This window comes from Ammospiza nelsoni, chromosome 16 (genome assembly GCF_027579445.1).
Source record: "Ammospiza nelsoni isolate bAmmNel1 chromosome 16, bAmmNel1.pri, whole genome shotgun sequence".
NCBI classification, from domain to species: Eukaryota; Metazoa; Chordata; class Aves; order Passeriformes; family Passerellidae; genus Ammospiza; species Ammospiza nelsoni.
The window spans coordinates 18336899-18359153 of NC_080648.1; the positions used below are offsets into that span (position 1 = coordinate 18336899).

Genomic DNA, 22255 nt, shown 5'->3' on the forward strand with positions numbered 1-22255 from the left:
AAACGACCGTAAATATCTTGGTGTGGTTATGCTGGAGTGTCACCATCACAGCAGGGATCCACCCGGCTCTGTCCTTCAGCTTTTCAGACCTAGAGCCAAGCTCCCAGCCTTGTCCCACCAAAACGAGCTGTTGTCACACTTGAACTGTTCTGTAGGGACTCACTTTGGGACAGGTTGGGGTCGTTCTGGGAGATGGAGAGACCATGATCTGCCTGTCCTTGCTCCTGGCACAGAGGTATCCCCAAAACACCTTCCTGCTGTTGCTCCGGAGTTCAAGCTCTCATGAAAATGCACCTGACCTCTCCTTGCACAGGCTTAGTTCATTGTTGGGATACAAAGCTCTTACTTCAAAGTTAGACCGACATTCAATTTCATCAGAAGGAAGAATGAGCTACAAATTGCTTTGCTGGGATCCAGCCCATGCAGTTACTTTTTATTTTAATAATTTAAATGCCCTGGCTAGAACCAGTGCTCCCGGTATTGTCTCATCCTGGAGAGCCCTTGGGTTGCCCGTGGTGATGATGGGTGTGGCGGGCTGTGGGCACACACGGGAAGAGTTTTAGGCCACAGAGACCAAATAAATTCCATGGGCAGGTGTTTCCATAGCAGTGTGAGCCCACGGGCAGATCTCTCGGTGGCCGTGTTGGGTGAGGAGCTGGCAGCAGCGGCATTCCCGGCTCTCCCGCAGGGCAGGGCAGCCTGGGCTCTGGCTTGGAGGGACACAGCTCTTCGCTTGTGCCATCGGGGCCATTTCGGTGCGGCAGAGCCATGGGTTCCCCGAGTTCTGGCAGCAATCACGGCAGCGGAGGGTTCAGAGGCACAGGACCGAGGCTGACCGGGGCCTGTGAGGGGACGGGGACCCGGCTGAGGTCTGGACCCTTCCCATGCTGGAGCTGCTTCAGTCCTCATCCAGGATGTGCCGGCACCAAGGTGAGCGCACAGCTGCCCTGCACACACACCTGGGAGCTCCCACATCACCCCTGCTGTGGCACAACTGCGGATTCTGGTGTGCAAAGCCAAAGCTGCTGCAGGGCTGGGCAGGGAGAGAGCCCCGGCACCGCCGCTCCCCACAGAGCCCTCAGCGGCTGCTCGGTTACCCTGGAAACGCGGCCAGAGCTCGCAAATTTCGGAAAGGCAAATTCTGGAGGCACAGCCCGCATAGGAATTGATGGCAGGGACACCACGGCGGTGAGCTCTAGGGCACAGCCGGGGTGACCTGCGGGTTGTGGGCTTTGTCTGCCCTCAGAGCGGCCTGGGACAGCATCACCTCATCCCCTGCTCCACCTCATCTGCCCCGGCTCTCCTGGGACAAGTGGAGCGCTGCTGCCTTTGGTGCCGGCCTTGCAGCCCCCCAGCTGCTCACACAGCGCCCTTGTGGGGATGGGGTCCGTGAAATCCGAGTGTTGGAGGGCTCTGACTGCTCCGGTGTGGCTTTCACCTCCCCTGCCAGTGGCTTGGACAGCTGCAGTGCACAGAGATGCAGGAGGAGCCGACAGTTCCCCGTAAAAGCCAGACATGTTTTGGTGAAAGCAAAAGCTCAGCGGAGCCAGGCAGGTGCCCCCGCGCTGCCCACACCCAGCACATCCTGTGGATCCTCAGCTCCTTCCACCCCGAGCTTCTCCAGGCTGGGCTGTGCGTGTGACTCGCAGGCTGGGTATTTTTAGGTATGATAATTTCTGCCCGTTATTGTTCCTGCATTTACAGCGAGCTGTTCCCATGCTGAAAAACTTCCTGGTGTCTGAACAGGCTGATTTTCCTTCCTTGCAAAAGCAGCAGATGGAAGGAAACAAACACTTCTCTTCAGGAGAAGCTGGAGTTTAATGGGGAGCTCTTAGAAACCCAGCATTTGCTTTTGCCCCACCTTGAAGGGATCACAGTCAGCAGTGCTCAGAGACCAGGGCTTTTGCTATTGGGAGCTGCTTGGGAGCACTGGGATTCTTTTCCTGAAACAGCAACAATTAAAAAATTATCTCCATGAAGAATCCTCTCTCCAAATCCTGTAATTAAAGAGTCTTTTTAATATCCACCATCAGCCACCTCTTTCCTGTTCCAGCATGTTCCATTTACCTTCTGACCCCAATTTATAAGAAAAGGAGAAATAGATCTGGAGGGGAGCTGCTCTTTCCTGCAAGCCCCACTCACATCTTAGCTCTCCCAACAGCACCCAAATCTTAATTAGGATACTTTTGGGGTCACAACAAGCCTATGGGTAGGGCAATGCATGAACAGGCAGCTCTGGAGAGCACCCATGCCAGTCCCTTTCCATTTTGCAGGTGATGTTGCCATGACAAAGCTGTCAGGACCTCATTCCTCACCAGGTTCAAAACTGCCAGCCTGAGCAGTAAGGGATTTAATCTGGATAGCAAGGTTAAATTAACTGTTGGTTAATTGTGATTTCTCCAGTAGGATGAAGAAACAACAGAGCCACAAAGGGCATTGGTGAAATCAGTGAGTGGGGCCCTGAAGTCAGGCTGGGCTGAGCTGGCTGCGCTGTGTGGAGGCAATTTGGAGCTCAGCTCTGCTTGCCCCATGCACCATCCTGCACAACTCGCTGCATCCTTCATATCTGCCCCGCAGTTCTGCTGCTGGGTTTCAGTGGAAGAGAGCTCCCATTGGGAAATTCTTCCAATTCAATGGCACTGTTGTTTCCATTCCTCCTCCTCACAATACTCGTGCCTTATGGGGCCATAGTTTTCCACACCGGTGAACAAGGCACTGCTCCCACCCGGCTGTGGGACGTGTGGCTGCGCTCGCTGGGGCTCTCCTCAGCAGACCCCGTGTTCCAGCAGACCCCGTGTGACCCAGTGGCTTTTGTTGTTGTGACAAACACCAAAACTGCAGCTGCCTGCTGTCCAGAACCCCGAGGGAGCCCACACCTGCAGGACCTGCTGCTTCCGAGGCAGTGGGGCAGCTGCCCTGGGCAGGGGCTGTTGCAGAGCCACGGAATGGTTTGGGTGGGAAGGGACCTTAAGATTGTCCAGTTTCACCCCCTGCCATGAGCATTCCACCATCCCAGGTGGCTCCAAGCCCGATCCAACCCAGCCTTAGACACTTCCAGGGATGGGCCAGCCACAGTTTGGCTTTTTTGGGCAAAAAGATCGAAGATGATTCAGACACAAGATGATCGCAAGCACAAAAAGTCTTTGTGGCCAAGTGATATTTTGGGGAGGAGTATCTGTTAGACAGCATTTATTAATCCTTAACAAATCTCTCCAGCTTAATTATATAATTCTAATTCAGGATGTTATTCCACAGTGGGAAATGACATCTATGGATACTCAAACCCTGTGATTCCAATTCTTGCACATGGAGTGTCTCTGCCTTCAGGGACACAGGAGTACTTTCGAATTGATGACAAAATGTTTCTGTCATGTGAACATTTTGTGTTGGAGAATTTTGCTCAGACATGGCTTGAAGGAAAAAAGGCCATGAAAATATACAGCTGATTGAAAAGTAAAAGGCAGCTGTAAACAGCAAAGTTCTCAGACACGTTCCTGTAAACAGCAAAGTTCTCAGGCTTATTTTTTAATAACAAGTAAATACCTTGTCCTTGGATAGTGATGGGAAAGCAGAGTGACAAACATGGAGGCCTTGAGAACAGTTAATAACAGGATGAGAAAAACAAGTTTTGGTCTCAATAAGAAACCACAGGTATTGAAAACAAGAGGAGGGGTTGGTGTGTAATCTGTAGCCAATAATGAGCTCGGGTTTTGCAATATGTATGAACTTAATTAACACGATTATAAAAGTGTGCATGCTGGATCAATAAATCAGAGTTCGATGCTGATCAATTAAGATGGGTCGGCTCCCTTCGCTTCCTCAATTTTGATTTTTTTTTAATTGGGTAATTTAGCACTAAAAGGTTAGAAGAAAGATCTAGCTTTAATGTCCTGCTGAGTTCTTACTAGTTTAGCTTACACGCCCTGCTTTTGAGGTTTATTATTTAGCTTTTAGTGTTCAATATTTATTACAAAGTGCAGATTAAATGTGCTCCCTTTATTGCTTAGTTGTACACAATAATTAAAGGAACACATGTAGAGCTCCAAGATTTCAGAGGACTCACTCCACTACTTGTCATACTTTCAATTGCTTTCAAATACTTTCACAGCACATCCCGTACGGGAGTCACTAAAATCAATGACTTCAAGCTTCAAGTGTCTCTCGGGAGAAAAGACATTTTGTACTGGGGAAAAAGACAAAAAACACAGAGGCATGAAGTGATTTGCCTCAAACCACTTGGGAAATGAAAGCAGAACCAGTCATGTGCTGTAACCACAGCATCATCTTTCTACTGAGCTTCCCCACCTTAGAAAATAAAAATAAATACAGGGAGAGAAGCTGGAAGGAATTGCCCTTACCCCTCTCGAGTCTGTCATGCTCAGACTAGGTGGACTAATTAGCCTGTGATTTGCCTCCACTGGCCCCAAAATGGCTTTGACACAAATGGTTTCACCATTTCTCCAGGATACGTTCCAGCATCTTCTCTGAGGACATGCACAGGTTGCATCTTATTTTAATCTCTGTGTTGTCCAAGTCAATCACTGTGCAGCTAATTACACTGCTGCTATAGCCTTACTTAGGGGTGTAATCCCACCTCAGCAGCGAGTAAATCCGTGCATGTCATCAGGACAGCTCCTCACTGCAGGGAAATTCTCACTGCAAATCGAGAGTCTTGTGGAAAGGTGAAACCAGACTCTGTCAGTGCCTGCAGCTCTTGTTCCAGCTCCTTCAAAGGCATCTGTGTTGCAAGAACCCTGCCTTGTCCTTGTGTCTCCAGCATTTCTCAGGAGTCACTCTTTGAGGTTATTCATCGCTAAAATCCTTCACGGTTCCTGCCTCTCCTTTGGCACGAGAACTGGGATGTTCATTCATCTCACTAAGACATCGATGAACTCCCTACCCCTCAAAGGCAAAATACGGGGAGAAAAGCATCCAGGCTGATTATGGTAGGGAATAATGAACACTGAGGCCTGTATTTATGACTGAGTGTGCAGTTCAAAACCATGTCCTCGGGCTTCAATGCTTGCAACTCTCTGAATTTGCAGTTTGGAATCCCAGCGGGGCTGATTCAGCCTTCCTCATCCTAAAGCTGATATATTTAAATCTCATCCACCTTAGGGATTGATGTGGGTAATTTTCTGCAAGCCTGACTAGAGCTGAACCGCGCATGTAGAAAACAAATGTTACACAAGCTGAGAAGTGTTTTGGCCAATGTAACACTGAAGAATTCAGAATAAACCAACTTGTCTCACTGCGTGGTTTCCTACACGTGCTCCTTTTGGAAGGAAGGAGCTCAACACCATCTGCTCCCTGTGGATATGAAAGAGCTGATGGCCAACACCTTGTGTTTGGTGCAGCTGCCCTGTTCCCTGCCCATGTGGCGGGACAGGGATGGCTGGGGTGTGACCCAGGCTTGGTCAGCGTGGCTCACACAGGTCTGGTTCCTCAATGCTGGCTCTGGTGTGTGTCCCTGCTGAGGCAGCATGGCTTTACATCAACTTCCTGACTCCCTAGGTTTTACTAACACATCCCATGGCAGCTTCCACTCTGAAAATTATACTTTAGTTCACAATCTACATTATGTGTAGTGCACGGAGTTTGTGGGGTCACTCCTGCAGCTGCAGTGGTGTCAGGGACACGCTGCTGGCTCTCAGCATTCCCGCAGGCAGTGGCACACCGGGTCCCCACACAGAGCCGGGCTGGCTCCGGGTTGGCTTGGGTCACTCTCCAGCTCCACTGGAGTTGCCCTGGTTGGGAACCAGCCCAGCAGAGAAGGACCTGTGGGTGCTGCTTGACAGCAGCTGAACAGGAACCAGCGTGTGCCCAGGAGGGCAAGAGGCCAATGGCACCTGGGCTGTCTCAGCAATAGCGTGGGCAGCAGGAGCAGGACAGGGACTGTCCCCTGTGCTGGCACTGCTGAGGTGACACCGTGAGTGCTGTGTCTAGTTCTGGGCCCCTCATAGTGAGAGAGACATTGAAGGGCTGGAGCATGTCCAGAGAAGGGAATGGAGCTGGGAAAAGGGCTGGAGAATTCCTGAGGGAGCTGGGAAGGGGCTCAGCCTGGAGCAGAGGAGGCTCAGGGGGGCCCTTGTGGCTCTGCACAGCTCCGGACAGGAGGGGACAGCCAGGTGGGCATCCAGGATGAGAGGGAACTGCCTCAGGCTGGGTCAGGGCAGGCTCAGGGTGGGCACAGCTGGAATTTCCCCATGGAAAGGGGGCTCAGGCCCTGGAACTGCCCAGGGAGGTTTGGATCCCCATCCCTGGAGTGCCCAAGGAAGGGCTGGAGGTGGCACTCGGTGCTCCGGGCTGGGGACAGGGTGGGCATCGGGCACAGCCTGCAGTCGCTGCTGTTGCGGGTCTCTCCCAGCCCCGGTGTTTCTGTGATTCCGCGGCCGTTCCAGGAGCGCCGCTCGCGGCCCGGGGCGGCTCCGGCGGCGGGCGGGGCGGGAGGCGGCGCGGCCGAGCGTGACGGGGAGGGCGGGAGCGAGCGGAGCCCGCAGCGAGCAGCGACCGGGCCGCCGCCGCCTCCGCCTGCGCAGCGCCCGCACCGACCCCGCAGCGCCATGGCGGCCGCGGCCGCCGAGCCCAGCACCGGCCGCTACCAGCAGGTGAGGGGCGGCGGGGCCGGGCCGGGCGGCTCCCGGGGCGGCGGGGCCGGGAGCGGGGCCTGTGCTGGCGGCAGCGCCCGGGGCGGAGGCCGCGGGTCCCCGGGGGGTCAGGCCGGGCTCGGCAGCGGAGCCGCTCCCCGCCGGCCGGGGCTGGGTGTGCCCGGGCCCGAGGTTTGCCCGGTCCCGGGGCCGGTGTTTGCTCTGTCCTGGGGCCGGGTGTTTGCCCAGTGCCGGGGCCGGGGTTTGCCCAGTCCCGGGGCGACCTTGGCGCAGGGCGCCGACCCCGCCGCTCATTTCCCCCCACGGCAGCGACCCCCCCGCCAGGGAACGGTCTCGTTCCGCAGCGTCCCGAGGTCACCGTTAGTTTTCTTCCATCTTTTACGTGTGGAGTCCCTTTAGGCCAGGGGCTGGCCTTGCAGAGCTCCCTGGGGAATTCGGGTCGTTCTTTTCCTGCCTCCCGTTTGTCTGCACTAGCGGCCCCACGGAAAGGGCCGGGTGTCGGCTGGGCCCCCCGGTGTGACCCAGTTCTGGCAGGCGCTTTTCCGACATCAGACATGGAGAATTCTTTACTTAGAGCAATGGAGAAATCCCTCAAAACGGCAGACAGCTCGCTCCTGCTGAACCCGGGCTCTCCCAAGGAATCGCTGTGTTGTGACTTTTCCTGGGTAGCATTCCCGGCGTGGGTAGGCTCCTGCTCGGCTGAGTTCGAGATACACCCTCCCATGGGATGGAGTACTTGTCTCGTCTGACAGCTGCAGGTCTCCGTGTTTTTACATACTGGAAATGGAGAAGTTAAGCAAAACTTGGGCTTTTTTTCCTTTTGTTCAGCGCTAAACTGATGTGCTCACTTACAAATCTCTTTGTGTTGTTGTGGGACCTGCTAGGGACCGATAACCAGGTCTCTGCACTAATCGCCTTTCCTGGCAGAGTCCTGCTGGTGGCGTTGACCCCAACAAGTGTCTTCACAAATGCCTTTTCCCCAGGGATGCGCAGCGTGTCCCATCACCCAGAGCAGTGGGGATGGGTGGCACAATCCCTGAAGGACCCCGCTGCCCGCTGTGGTGTTTCCTGGCTGATGCACACACTCCTGGTTTCTCCCAGAGGGGTGTGTAAAGCTGTGGTTTGCCTGCTCAGTGCTGTGTCTGCTCACACCTCGGGCAGAGCCAGGGCAGACTCATCTCGGAGCCCTGCAGAGATTAGGGAGCCAGGCTGTGCCAGAGGATTTGCACTGCTAAAGACAAGCACATAATGGAGGCCTGTGGAGCCACTGGTTTAACTGGAGTGAGAGGCAGATTCTCACATGTAAATGTATTTACTTTTGTGCAGCTGTTTAGAAATTGCTCCTCTTTCCTTGCCCTCTGCCAGAACCCAGGTGTTCCCATTGTGAAGTGTGTTATCACTGAACTGGCTCCTAATGCTTGTGTTGCTTCAAAACCCTGCAAGCTGTGGAGATGCACTCGGGATTTAGATAGAGAGGATGAGAGAGTGGGAGAGTCTCTGTAGCATTGAATGTGTCAATTTCCCCCCCATATTTTGAAACTTATTGTGTGTGGGAATGTACAATAATGAATGTACCATGTGCCAAGAGAGGCTGCTAGTGAAGTGATAACTGCAAGGGCTAGAGTGAATACAGGACCCAGTCAGTGGAGGTAGCCTGGAGAAATTCACAACAAGCTCATTTAATCCTTTAAATTATTGGATTATGAGTCAGTGGAGGAATTTTTAAAGCTTGATCTTTTTGGTTATGGGGTAATGCATTAATGGATTTGGTTATGCAGGTAGGTGGTTCCTGTACTGGTAAATGTGGATTGACTGTCCAAGTGTGCCAGGGACGTAACCCTCACTCTGGGATGGGTTCCTGATGTATTCCATGTGTATGTGGGAGCAGCTCTGAGATGTGGGCACTGTGGAACCTGTACAATATTTGTAGGATTCCTCAAGTGTCTGTATTTTTAGGAAAAAAAGGTGAGGGTTAGTGACCATGATCTGAGCACAACAGAACTCGCTACCCCAGTTTGAGACCTGTGTGTTTCCTCTCCTCTCCCAGCCCTTCTCAGCCTTGCAGGTGGGATGTGGGAAGGTGGGGATGTGGGCTGTGCTCCATCAGCAGCCTCTTTGTTCCCTGCAGACTCCCAGCCCGTGTCTGTTCCCCATCGCGGGCACTGTGCAAGGGGCGTGCACTGATTGATTTTCCAATGCCAACTTCCTTTGTTCAGGAAGGAGACAATCTGATAAAAAGTAGCTTGCAGTGGTGCCTCTGGGCACTGCGAGTCTGAGCTCAGTACTGAGGAGGTGCAGCTCCATGTAGGATAAAACTGAAGCTCTGGAGAAGGTATTTCAGCCTCCCCAGCCCTTCATGGACAGCAGGGCTGGGACAGGCTGAGACTGCTGGATTTGGATCCTCCTCTGCAGGCCAGGTGCTGGGGCTGTGCTTGTGGAGGTGGGAATGGAGAGGTTTGGGAAGAAGGAGAGAGAGCTGCAGCTCGCCCTGGTGCTGTTATTCCGGGCACTGCTGTGTCCCCAAAAAGGGACACTGAGAGGCTGTTGTCATTTCAATCTGCCTTTGGGAAAGTTATACAGGGATGTTGTTGGGATTAGTGGGCTTAAAGCCTTCCCAGCATAACCCTGGCTTGAGAGTTCAGTTGGCAGAACTGTATTTCATCCTTGGGATAGAAATTACCCTCCATTCTGGAAAAAATAGCCCAGCTTTAACAGGTTTATTTACACTCTGTGTTTTCCAGGCATGCTTTGTACTTGGAGCATTCGAAAATACATGTGAGGTGTATGAGTAATGTAAACCCACCTAGGAAATGGTGGGAGTGTTAAATAATGAAGATGTATTCCTTTTTAAGTGCTGTGTCTTCCTGTTCCACTTGTTGAAGGTTTACATGGATCATGAATCATTCCATGAAGGGAGGTGTCAATGGGAAAAATAACCAAGAAAGATTTTTCCATTTGTTTGTTTTTTGTTCTGTGAAAACTGTAGAAGAAATACGTTGCTGGAAATAGAATGGGAATAGAGTTTAAATCCATGAAGGACTACAATGCTTCTTTAATATCTGGAGAGGCTGGAGTGGAACAGGAAGGCAGATATCAGTTGCTGCCTTGTGTGTACCTTGAGCTTGTGTTTAATTCTGCAGCTGAAATGGGCACACAGCTTGAAACTAAAAAATGAGAACATCCCAAATCTTTTCATGTCAGCAGTTAGAATCAGAAATGTCAGTGACTGTTTCCTCAGTGAAGTCCTTGCAGTGTGCAAGATGTGCTGGCTAAAGATAAGAATGCTAAGAAAAGTTGCAGGGTAGGTTGTTTGCATATTTATTTATATATTTTATTTGTAAGCAGAATAGGAGATGCCACTGACATAAACCCAGTAAAATTAGAAAAACTGCAGAGTAAAATTGTGCAGCCTCTGCTCTGAGGTTGTGCTGAAGCTGCCCCGTGTCCAGCCTCGGCTGTGCTGAGGTGACTAAAATCTGATTATTTTCCTCTGAAACATCCACCTCTGCAGGCAGCAGTACCTGTCAGGTAGCTTTGCAAGGGTTTAGTGATTCTGTGTGCAAAAGTTTTTATGGAATTTAAATACATTCTGTCCCTAAAAATCAAAGGATGTGGGAAAGGCAGGGAAACAGCAGCAGTCCAGTGTCATCTCACAGCTTGTGTAGCAGGAGAAAATAGCTTTGCATGCAAACTTTGAAATACAATATTATCTCAGGCATCAGGATGGTGTGGAGCTCTGAGTTGGGCTTTTTTAGTACCTTCTCTCTCATGACTAAAATGGAGTGGGGCTCAGTAGCCCCATTGGGAAGCAACTGTAGGAACAGCCCCTGAGGGCTTTGGGTTGTTCAGCGCTCCCAGGAGATGAGCAACCTTCTTCTGTGGGTTTGGCATCATGACTTAGAAGTGACCATAGAGAATGCAAGGATCCAAAGTTCTGTATGTGTGTGAATTCTGATCCTTTGTCATGGGGACGAGTGAGCAGAATTCAGTATTAAGGACTGTCCAATCATTCTGCTCCTGCCTGTTTTGAGATATCCAAATTTGATCCATGGTGGCACAATGGGATTTTTTTTCCATGGAAGATACTTGACCTTCTTCATATGACCATTTTAAAAACATGATATTTTAAAATGCTTAGAAGTCTTACCAAAATACCCTAATGTCCAGAAAAATATTAATCTGATTCTAAATATTATGAGAAGGCTTTATGCTTTAAGTGTGGGAAATTTAATTACAACTATCCAAGATTAAAACCTAATTTTTCCATACTGAGACCTTGATCTCTCAAGTCTGAGGCCAGTGTGTGGGACAGGTTTGTGCTGGCCCAAGTGTTTCCAGTCTGTCCAGACCAGTCTAACTCCCTGTTTGAACAGAAATGAGGGAATTAGACCAGCTTGTTTCCCAGGATTGAGGAGCATTTCTGTGGTGTCAGGCCCTTGGCTGCAGTGAGTCAGAGGACAGCACCCTCATGAGCCCAGGTTGTATTTTATGGACATAAAATAGGTTTTGGTTTGTGTTTTTGCCTTTTGGTGACTCATGAAATCATTGCCATCACCCCCCGAGGTGGATGCTGCTGCTGGCTCCTGCTCTGTGTGCCCTCTGTGTGCCAGGGAGCTCCAGGTGCCTTTGGGGAGGGGGCACAGTTCTCAGTCCTTGTTAAAAGGGAGGAGTCTCACAATCTCAAAGTCACTGTTTGGAGAAACTGAGTCCCAGCTGTGCCCCATCCCCAGCCTGTCCCCAGCCCAGAGCCCTCAGTGCCACCTCCAGGTGCCACCTGCAGGGATGGGCACTCCAGTCCCCCTGGGCAGCCCCTGCCAAGGCCTGAGCACCCTTTCCATGGGGAAATTCTGGGTTTGGCACAGGCAGGAGCTCACTCCTGGGGCTGGGCTGTGCCCAGGGCTGGGGCTGGGGCAGGAGCATCAGCATCTCCCCAGGGAGGGCTGGCTTGGCACAGGTGCCACATGTGCCACCTGAGAGGTGCTCAGCACACCTGTGCCACTGCAGGGGCTGGGCCAGACACTCAGGGCTGTCCCTGCTCCAGGAAATGGGCTGGGAGAGCCTGCAGGAGAAAACAGTTATTTGCTCATCAGGGAGAGGGCTGAAGGGAGTGGGCTGGCTTGTCTGCTAGCTTATCATTATTCCTGCTGATTAATAAGCTGATGTTAAGTTGCAGAAATTTGCAACAACATTGAGCAAAAGGCAGGATTTTAAATCAGGGTGTGTTTAATTAAGTAAAGCAAAAGTCAGTAAAAATAACTCCTTTTCAGAGTTGGCAGTGACTTTAATTTACTTCCAAAAGGCTGAAGATATGTAATGATATGTGATCTATTGCTAAGGCTAAGCTTGTAGTAATGCTGGTTTAGTGTAGTGATGCTCATTTGGTGTAAAGAATATTTACATGCAGCCTCAGAACTTGGCAAAGGGGAGTTAAAAAATAAAGATTCAAAACTATGTGAGCAGCCCATATGCTGAGTTTAGGAAATTTGGAAGAATGAACCAGTATATTTATTGGAAATGCTTTTTTTTCCAAGTTTACATGGAAGCATTTCCAAACAGCTTGGAAGATTTCAACTTTATGTTGCTGTGCTATGTATTTACATGGGACAGGTCTCAGTTAGGGCAAGTGGCAACCAGAGGTGATGTCCTGCTCAGTGCCAGGCTTCTGATGATGGGTCTTTTGGAAAATAATTATCCCTGGGTGTTCTGTCAGTTAACTTTCTGTTGGTTTAGCAGTCTGGTGAAAAAATCCCAGCCAAGCTGTTGTTTCAATAAGTGCATGCATGGCTGTAAAGACTGTCTTATTTCTTTATGCCACGAATACCAGAACCTTGCCTGAAAAGCTAAAATCCATCAGTGAATCTAGGAAGGAATTATCTCAGAGCCTCAGCAGAGCAGACTGAAGTCAGAGCCTGGTTTTCAGCAGGCTCCCTGGGTTCTGGGGCCTCGGGGGAGTTCTCTGGGAGTCCGTACCTGGCGCTGTGCAGGGCAGGTGGGAGCCGGGGCCAGGCCAGGCCTGATGAGTCATTCTTCCTGTCACAGGAACCCTCCCTGCTCTGCTAATAGGCACTTAGCTGAATTTTAGATGCCTGGAATCATTAAAAAGGCTGGAAGGCATTTGTGTACCTTGTCCATTAGAAGAAAAATATGTTTTCTATAACTAACCTCCTACAGCCTCGAGCCCAACTTCAGAAAGTAGCTGCATTTTTTGTGTCATTATCCATTACCTGAATTGGGGTGTTGGAAGGCAGCAGTGAATTCAGCTTCTTTCTCCCACGTGACATTGGTGGAAGAACACGTATTTCTTTTTACTATTGGAAGAAGAACCAGTGGTAGGAGTTAATATTCCACTCAATATCTGTGTCCTCTTTTGTTTCATTTCTTCCAGTGTTGTCACATGTGGTGCTTTCCTTCCCCCTCCCTGGTGACTGAGCTCTCAGGCTGTACCTGCCTCCTTTCTTACAGGCGTGAGGGGTTGAATTTCTGCCACCCCCTCACCTGGAGATCAGGTAACAAAGGGCAGGTGGAATCCAGAGTGTCCCAGCTGTGACAGAGCCTTTCCTCCTGTCAATACACCAGGTCCTGCACCGGCAGAGGGAGAAAAGAAGTGCTGAGTTTTCATATTTTCATGGATAGACTGACAATAAGCATGGTGGAGCATTTTCTGAGAATTCATAAACTACAGAGCTGGGGGAATCATGGAATCACAGAATGGTTTGGGGTGGGATGACTTTAAAGATCATATTTTTAATATTTTTTTACCCCTGCCCTGTCCACGGATCCAGGGGCAGCTCTCTGGGCAGAGATTGAATCAAGCATTTTGGCTCTGTGTTTTCTTGTCCCATCCATTGTCCCTTGTGCTCTGTGCAGGGTGGTTTGGGATTTCTGGAGTAATGCTGTGTTTTTCTAAAAAATTAAAGCATATTTGAATAAGCAATTGCTTCTCAATTTAGTTTGCATTTATTTCTAATGCTGAGCTCTGTGGGGTTTATAAAATGTTTGTTTCTTGGAAAGGCTTTGGGAGGACAAAGGTGGGAGTTGCTGCAGCTCCTCCTGTCCCTGCTCAGTGCCCTGGGGCTCAGTAAAGCCCAGGTGAGGCAGGTCCTGCCGCCTCCACCCCAGGGCCTCACACCCTGGGACTGTTTGCTGTGCTTCACATCTGGGCTGTGTCCTGCTGACAGCTGTGCTGGGAGCTGCTCCCTGGAACTCGGATTAAATCTTCATCCGGATCAGTGATTCCTCCTTCTTCAAGGAAATGGTTCAGTGTTGTCATGTGAGGACTGCTTATCCACAAAGCTTGGGGCTCACCCAAGCACCCTTTTCTTCTCCCCCACCTCTTCTGTTTAGAAAACGTTCCTGGGGAGCAGAGTGAGCTGCAGCTGATGTGGAACTGGAGTGCATGGCTGTGGTGCTGTGCTGTTCTGCTGCACCTGGACTGGCAGACAGTGCTCCTGATTTTGTTCTGGTGCTTTCCAGTGTAATTTCCTCCCTTTTCCCCCTCTCAGCTGACTCCTTGGACCTGCAGGCAGAACCACTCATGGTCATCTGCTAAGCACAGTCAAGGCTTTCACAGAGGGTGTGGATGTTGTGTGATCTGGAGCAGAATATAGGTTATTATAGACTTCCACTGGCACAGAGCAGCTCTGGCTGCCCCTGGATCCCTGGCAGTGCCCAAGGCCAGGTTGCACACTGGGGCTTAGATTAGCCTGGGATCATGGAAGGTGTTCCTGCCCATGGCAGGGGGTGGAGTGAGATGGGCTTTAAGGGATGGCCCAACCCAAACCATTCTGTGATCTGTGATGTTAAGCAGCAAAAGGAATAAAACTCCAAAGCACAGAACACTTGGATATCCAAGATCTGCATTTAGAAGTGGGAGCTGATTTATTTTCCCCTGATACAAATAAGATAAGAACATCCCCCTACGCCCCCACCCCTGTGTTAAATGCTCAAGGAGAATGGCAGCATGTCTCTACAAAGAAAGCAAAATATCCCAGATGGCTTCAGGAGTGTGGGTTTGCAGGAGGGAGAGCTGGAGGAGACATTGCTTAGAGGTGATCTCAAACCAGGGCAGTGCCTCCTGCTCAGCCCAGTGCTTCAGTCTGGAGGTGCTTGTTTGAGGTGAGTTATTCTGCAGCAAACCTCAGTGCTTTTGCTGCTGAGGTGATGAGAAATGGAAGGAAGGGAAACATGAGATGGGAGCTGTAACCTCCTTTCTGGCCTGGTGCTGCAGCTCCCCTGATCAAAGCTGCCACGGCACACCTGCCTCGTGCGGGTGATGCTGGAGCTGTGATAGCTCCTGGTTATTTATACAGAGCCTGTGGGAAGCACAGTGCACAAAATAAACCAGCTCCTTTTCAGTCATGCAGTGTGAAAGGTTGAAGGGAAATGGCAACATTTGTACTTTTGTGCATCATTATGTAGTGTATCCATGGAAAAAACCCTTCCTTAGCAAAGCCACAGGCAGCAATGGAGCCTTTTGTTGGGTATCTCACTGTATTTCTTTGACTAAAACAGATGCAACTAAGCAATGTGAGCTGAGGAAGCGCCAGGGAAATGGAAAGGTACTGGAAAGCTGTGTGCTGTGCTTTGCTGGAGTCCAGGTGTGTGATGAGAGGATTAAAAACAACTTTAAAACTGAGATGGAAGATTGATCATTTCAAGTGGGAACGCTGCAAAGGGAGGCTGAGCAGCTGCTCCGTGTCCCATGGTGCTTCCAGAAGAGTGTGTAGTGTGCAGTTAAAGCTGCAGGGGTGGTGTCAGAGCACTGAGACACCCCTGAGCCCTGGTGTGTGGTTCTGTTCAGCTGCAGAATGAAGAGGAGCCGGGCGAGGCCGTGCCGGTGGTGAACGACGCCCCTCCGCCCTACAGCAGCATTTCTGCAGACAACACAGGTACTGTCACCTGGGGAAGGGCTGGCATTGCTCTGCTGCCACTGACTGCTCTCCTCATCCACAGCTGCCTCTGCAGCACCTTCCTGAGCTGCAAGGGCCAGGATTGATCCACACAGCCTGTGGGTTCTTGTGGTTTAGGAGATGCAATTTGGCTGCGCTCGTCTGATGTCATCCCATCAAGGGGTGTTCAAGTTACAGTTCACAGTGTTCTCAGTAAATTGGAGACAGTTAAAAATCAAAGTGCTGGGAGGATTTGTGGTTCCCCTCTCATTATCTGGCATTTGGATGATGCTGTGCCCCTTCCTTAAAGGATTCGTTACTTAAAAGGGTTTAAAGAATTCACTTTCCCTGCACTTTCCAATAACTAAGCACTTGGATGGGCCTTTGACTCATCCTCCTGTCCTGTCACTAATAACTTTAATAACCACTTGGATCTGGAAACGTGACTGTTTCTGAGTATCCAAGTCAGCGGAGGCACAGCATGTGGTGTTGTTTTAAGCAGAAGTACAGCCAGACATGTTCAGTGATGTTCTCTGGGTTGCTGGCTCTCAGAGAAGGTGCTCCTGTGCTTTTCCCTCTCTGCTTTGGGATGGCAGGGGGCTGGCCTGGGTGGGAGGGTGGGGAATGGGGCTCGCTGGAAGTCACTGGAGCACTGCTGGTTCCCAGCAGGGTGTTCCTGAGGAAGTGCTGAGCTCTCTCTGTGTTTTGTGCAGCTTACTTTGACTACAAGGATGAGTCAGGGTTCCCGAAGCCGCCGTCCTACAACGTGGCCACCACTCTGCCCAGCTACGACGAGGCCGAGAGGAGCAAGGCTGAGGCCACCATTCCCCTGGTTCCTGGCAGGGTGAGTGGCCCTGTCCCTGTCCCTGCCCTGCTGGCTGCCAGTTCAGCTTTAGCTCCTGCCCATCGTGTGTCATGACTCTGAAAATTTGTGTTTTTGAAGCTTTCTGGGGTGGTGATATTCCACACTTCTGAGAGTCCTGTGGCTATTTTTTTAAATTTTTTTTTCATTTTCCTTTGAGCACTGTGATGATGTCAGACATCTCAGTAATGCCAGCATGTGCTAGCCAGATTAGCTTGGCAAGCTGACAGAGGGACTGTGCTGTATCCCTGTGCTCTGACACTGGGGTTTTTGTTGGTTTTTTTCATTTTTAAAAAAAGATTTAGGATTAATTCTTCAGCTGTTTGGCATATCTACCCTTGATACTCCTGCTGTTTACTTAGTTGACTTTTTTGGAGGTCAGTGTAGCTGATACAAGGACGATAAAACCATTCTGTCAGAATTATTTCTTTTCGTTTTTTTCAACATTATCTCTTGTTCAGCCATTCTTTCCACCCCTGCTAGCATTAGAAGTCCCCTGCTCATTACACTTCTTCACAGAAGCCAAATTCCTTGCTGAGATGATAATTTTTTGATGAGTTGAAGAATTCTTCACAATGAGAACAAGAACATGCTGGATCTTGACTGTGTTAAAAATAAAGATACATTTCCTATTATATAGATAACATTTCATGCTCTGCACCATTTCAGGATGAGAAACAGGAATTTTCTAGTGCCTCCATTTGTAGCCTTTTGGTATTTAGGATTCCAGCCCTTTTTTTGAAGAGTCACACCCAGAAGTGGGGTTGCTGTGTGGACTGGACTGACCTAAATCCCCCATGTGCTGCCTCCCTCTGCATTGCAGGATGATGACTTTGTGACACGGGATGACTTTGATGACACTGACCAGCTGAGGATAGGAAATGATGGCATTTTCATGCTGACTTTCTTCAGTAAGTACCTGATGGAATGAACTTTTCTTCAAGCAGTGACCCAGAATAGTTTGGGTCACATCTATGTTTATGTAGCACCAGGAAAAACCTCAGTGCAAGTGGTTTATGGTTTTTTCCCTTGGTATATAGTGGTGTCTTGACCTGCTGCTTTTCTCCTGCTTTCTCAGTGGCATTCCTCTTCAACTGGATTGGATTTTTCCTGTCTTTCTGTCTGACTACTTCAGCTGCAGGACGATATGGGGCCATTTCTGGCTTTGGTCTGTCTCTTATTAAGTGGATCCTTATTGTCAGGGTGAGTTGTGTGGTGCAAAACCACGTACACAGACACTGATACTCTTTTTTCCCAGCAGGTTTTTATCTCATACTGAAGTTAGGAGATTTTTAAAATAATGAAATTATTTTTGAGCTACTTACTAAGAACAGGGCTTTTTCATAATTGTATCCTGTTTATGTGCTGGAATTACAACTGTAGTAAAAGAAAAGAAAGATTGCACACCCAGATAAGCTTTGGGGATGCTCCATCCCTGGAAGTGTCCAGGTTTAAGCTGGACAGGGATTCCTGGGATAGTGGAAGGTGTCCCTGTCTGTGGCAAAAGAGAGGAGCTGTAGGATCCTTCCCAGCCCAACCCCTGTGGGATTCTGGGGTTCATTCTGTGTCTGACAGAGTGTGGTTTGTGCTGAGCAGCAGCAACACTCTGATCCTGGGAAAACATGAACCCAGGCAAAGCCAGCCCTGCCTTCAGCCTCTGCTGTGCCCTGGCTCTCCTGTGGAAAGAAGGAAATTCTCTAAAATGCAGGATAGCTGCTGAGGAGAGGGAAACAGGGCTGTGGGAGGAGTGAGGGTTGGAGCAGCACTGGAGAAGGCCGTGGGTGCCCTCTGGTGCAGCCTCCCTGCGGCACAGCAGCAGGACCAGGAGCAGCTGACATCCTGCTCCAGGGTTTTTGGCTCTTATATTTTTCTGAGGGATTGGGAGAGAAAATATTTCCATCAGGAAATCATTATTTGGAGCCTGTGAAATGATGATATTCCAGGCTGAAAGTTGAATTTCAAGCAAGCAGCTCACTGGCTGTAAGTAGAAGTAGAGAGCATTCATGTCAGAGCTGTCACTTCCTAGCGTGTCTTTTGGGGCTGGGAATTCTCATTTGTAAATGCAGCATCTCTTCACTTTTCTGACAGTTTTTGTGGTCATCTTGGTTCAGAGGTGTTAAGGACTGTTTGCTGGATTAAGAGGTGTGACGGAAGGAGGTGACATTATTTGTGGATTTGATTTAAACATCAGTAACAAGTTTATCTTTTGTTAGCTTTTAAGTTTGAATAGAACAAACCCAGAGGAATTATAATGTATTTATACTGAACCTGTGAACTTCAGTGCTCTCATAGTGTTGGTGCCATTCATTTAATAGCAGTAATTTTCCCAACTGGGAATCTTGTCAGTGGGCTCCACAGATGTGGGATTTCTTTCCCAGCTGCTCCACCATCCAACATGACAGTAATGAATGTGCTGCACTGCTGCAAGCCTGCTCTGCCCTTTCAGATCCTGCAGCTGTGCTTTATGGGCATCCAGGACATGATTTAAAACAGGCATATTTGCCCAGCAGTGCCCTTGTGCCCCACTGACGGGCAGAATTCATAGCTGGGTGTTGAATCTGTCCCATTCCCATTGTTGGAGCTGGTGCAGAAAAACTATAAATAACAGTTTGTGGAGGTAACTCATTGCTGCAGCTGGTGAAATGCAGCATCCCATGAGATCTCTTGTGTGCAGCCCTGTCTGGTTACTGCTAAAATTGGTGGGGATAGATTTTGGTTCACAAACTTCCATGTGCTCTAAACTGTAATTTTTTGCTGTTTTTCAGTTCTCCACCTATTTTCCTGGTTACTTCGATGGCCAGTACTGGCTTTGGTGGGTCTTCCTTGTACTAGGTGAGTGGCTGTGGGGGGAAAGATGCTTAAAAACTGTAAAGCCAGGTAGGATTTTGTGAGCATTCCTGGCTGTTAAATATCTGTGTGTGGCTGTCCAGATGAAGTGTGACCCTCATACTCTGACTGAGCACATTCAGGTTTTAAAGGCACATGTAAAAACTGTCCTGCCAGTTCTTGGTGGCAGCATCCTGACATCATCCAGAAGTTATGAAGAGAATAATGCTTGTTACTGATATTGTGTCTGCTCTTGCATCTTAAATAGAGGGGTGGATTGTTCCCTCCCTCATTTTATTTTCTTTTTCCTGCTTTGGGAGTGACTGGATCATGTTTGGATTCAAAAGTTCTGTGATTGCCCAAGGAAAATTTGTTTTTGAAGTTACCTGAAATGGAAAGATGAGGTGTTATTGCTACCAAAAAGAATTACTGTGTGTGATCAGCTGCTGTGCATCCCAGTGGTGAGGTCCCTCTGTAGTGCTGACAGGGAGTTCAGCTGCTCCCTCTCCTTGAAGAGGCAACACCTCTGTTAACTGGACAAATGTGTCTCTCCCCTGCAGGTTTTCTGCTGTTTCTCAGAGGATTTATTAATTATGCAAAGGTTAGGAAGATGCCAGATACATTTTCCACTCTTCCCAGAACCAGAGTTCTCTTTATTTACTAAAGGTAAATTTTCTGCTTTCCTGAATTTGTTCTGCTTTGATTTTAACTCTATTTAGTGACTTTTCTAGGCTACACTTTCCATTGCTTGAATATTTTTAGAACTCAAGGAAGCAGGGAACAGTTGTTTCTTGGTACCCCCTACCCAGCCCCTGGGTCTGCAGAGCCCAGACTGACCTGATGGGAGGCAGAGCAACACTGGACATTTGTCCCTGAGTTTTTGCTGTGAGGAATTGGATATTCCTTTGATTCCCTGACTAGATACTGTGAGAACAGAACCCCTGCCCCTTGGTACTGCTGAGTGTTTGGCAAATGTGGCTTTGAGAATAAATCACATGCCTGAAACACGTGGTGTGTCCCAACCCCGAGGAGAGGTCACAAAATGTTGTTAGAGGGGTATGCCAGTGCCTTTGGCTTTTGTCCCAGAACGAGCAAATTGTCTGAATTCTGCTGTTTGAAATTGCTGCCAGGCTCCTGAGGAAATGGCAGCCTTGCACACCTTTGCTCTCCTCAGACCCTCCCACACACGTGAGCTGCCCTCCCTGAGCATCCTGCAAAAACCTGAGTGCCTGGGAGTGTTCTGCTCAGTGCAGAACCTCAGGCTGGCTGCCTTAATGGGGCTTTAAAGGAGGAGGCTTAAGTAGCTGGAGCCTTGTAGCATAATTTCCTGCTCACAGCAGATAATGGCCTGGCATTAACTGTCCCTCCCCGAGGGGAAGGAAGTCCTGGAATAGGTTGCTTCCCAGCTGGGGAATGCAACACGATGCTCCCTTTAGAAATATCATAATAACGCTCCATTTCCCCAGAGAGGCAATTGCAGCTGGGACAGTCAAAGAAACCAAACCAGCCCCAGCCTTAAATTGGGGGTCATTAAATTGTTGAGATTTGAAAACCGAGCCTTGGGTTTCCAAATGTGCTTCCCTTTTATTAGAAACTGCAAATTGCCCACGATTCTGCTTCGTTTCCAGGCTGTGAGGGGAACCTGCAGCACAGAACAGCCTTTGTGCAGTGCTTTCCTCTGGTGATAGTGTGTAAAAATAGTTCAGCCAATTTCTTTACGTGTTTCAGTTCTGTTTAACAAAGTTCTGGTTTGTGACCTCCTCCAGGATCTGTAATGTCCTCCCAGATTCCTGCTGAGTCACCAGAGCCTTCATTTCCCCCAGTTTATGGTCACAGAATGTGAGCATTTGAAGTCAGCTTTATCTCTGCATTTTGTCTGACAGAACAATTTTTTAAAAAATTTTGCTCCTTTACCAAAACTTTATTTTTTATTTCCTAAAGGAACTCTGTGGTTTCTTTTTGCATAGACTTTTCCTGTGTTTGAAATTTGAAATTACATTTTTGGAGACCTGGCTTCACTCCTTGCTTGTGGAGCTATAGAGTGTTTAAATTATTATTTATGTGTCATTTTAGAGTGTTTTCAAAAAGCACTGTCAGATATGCTGAGAAAAATGTCCAGAATAATTCATAAATATTTCAACTGTGATACTTCCCCTGAAAATAAATCTTTAATCCTTAATTCTGAGTGAAGAAACCACAAAAGACTTGGATTTTTAGTGTATTATTGTCCTTAGCTGAGATTTCCTCTTCAGGGCATGATGCAAAGGGCGCAGTGAGGGATTGTTGTTATTTCAGATCAGGGATAATTTTTAGAAAATTAGGAGGGGAATAAAGAGTGCACACCAGAAAATACAACCTGGTGAAATGAATCTGGTGAAAAGCTGGAGTTCACTATTCCAGCCGTGTGTGCAGTAATGGACACAGTCCTGGTGTTAGCCTGTAAAATACACACAGATTGCTGAGCATTTTGCTGGAGTCACATCATTGTGTGCTGAGACACTTCACAAGCCCTTAGACATCCTGTGCTGTGTGAACAACATCCTCCTGTTATCCAAAATAACCCTCTGACTGCAGCTTCGGTGTTCAATATCCTTCTCCAACAGATGTTTTCTGGCAAATGTCTTCCTGCATTAGAGAAATCTCCCCCAAGAAGCAGCAGGACACCTGCAGGAAGTGAATCAAGGCTCTGGAGCAGAAGAAAAAATAATCACCTGCTTTAAAATAAATAAATAAAAGTACTGTTGGAAAAAGAAAAAAAAAAGGAGAAGCATTTCTTTCGATTTGTTTTTAGGTGTAAAATTTTAATAATTAACGCAGAATTCTGTAATTGTTGACTCATTAGTGGCTAATGTTTGAAGCAGCTCTTGCAGTGAGTCTGTGGTGTGCTGATGGAGCCCTTCAGGCAGAGTTTGTGGTGTTTGGGCAGCAGGAGCCGTCCCGGGGCCAGCAGGGGCCAGGCTTGCTTTAGTTCCTCTGCAGCCTGGGAGCTGCCCGGGCTCTGCCTGTGCTGGGCAGTGTGACACTGTCTTGGAATGTGTGTGACACCGTCCTGAGCTGTGTGTGACACCCTG

At 48.9% G+C, this 22255-nt stretch overlaps 1 protein-coding gene across 1 annotated transcript; it reads left to right on the plus strand.

The window, feature by feature from the left end:
• The first annotated feature begins 914 nt into the window (after positions 1-914).
• NDFIP1 (Nedd4 family interacting protein 1) lies at positions 915-21945 on the plus strand. Its single transcript, XM_059483365.1, has 10 exons — positions 915-930; positions 2692-2794; positions 6317-6608; positions 15409-15496; positions 16210-16340; positions 17182-17269; positions 17437-17561; positions 19124-19190; positions 19745-19850; positions 21788-21945. The coding sequence occupies exons 1-9, from the start codon at positions 915-917 to the stop codon at positions 19846-19848; spliced, it is 1014 nt and encodes a 337-aa protein (XP_059339348.1). The 3' UTR covers positions 19849-19850; positions 21788-21945.
• The last annotated feature ends 310 nt before the right edge of the window (positions 21946-22255 follow it).

Bases quoted from the DNA above. Each gene is read 5' to 3' on its own strand.
- NDFIP1 (XM_059483365.1), top strand. The intron at 2,795-6,316 runs GTGTGACCCAGT...GGCTGGGGACAG, and splicing joins CCCGTGTTCCAGCAGACCCC to GGTGGGCATCGGGCACAGCC. The intron at 17,562-19,123 runs GTGAGTTGTGTG...GCTGTTTTTCAG, and splicing joins AGTGGATCCTTATTGTCAGG to TTCTCCACCTATTTTCCTGG.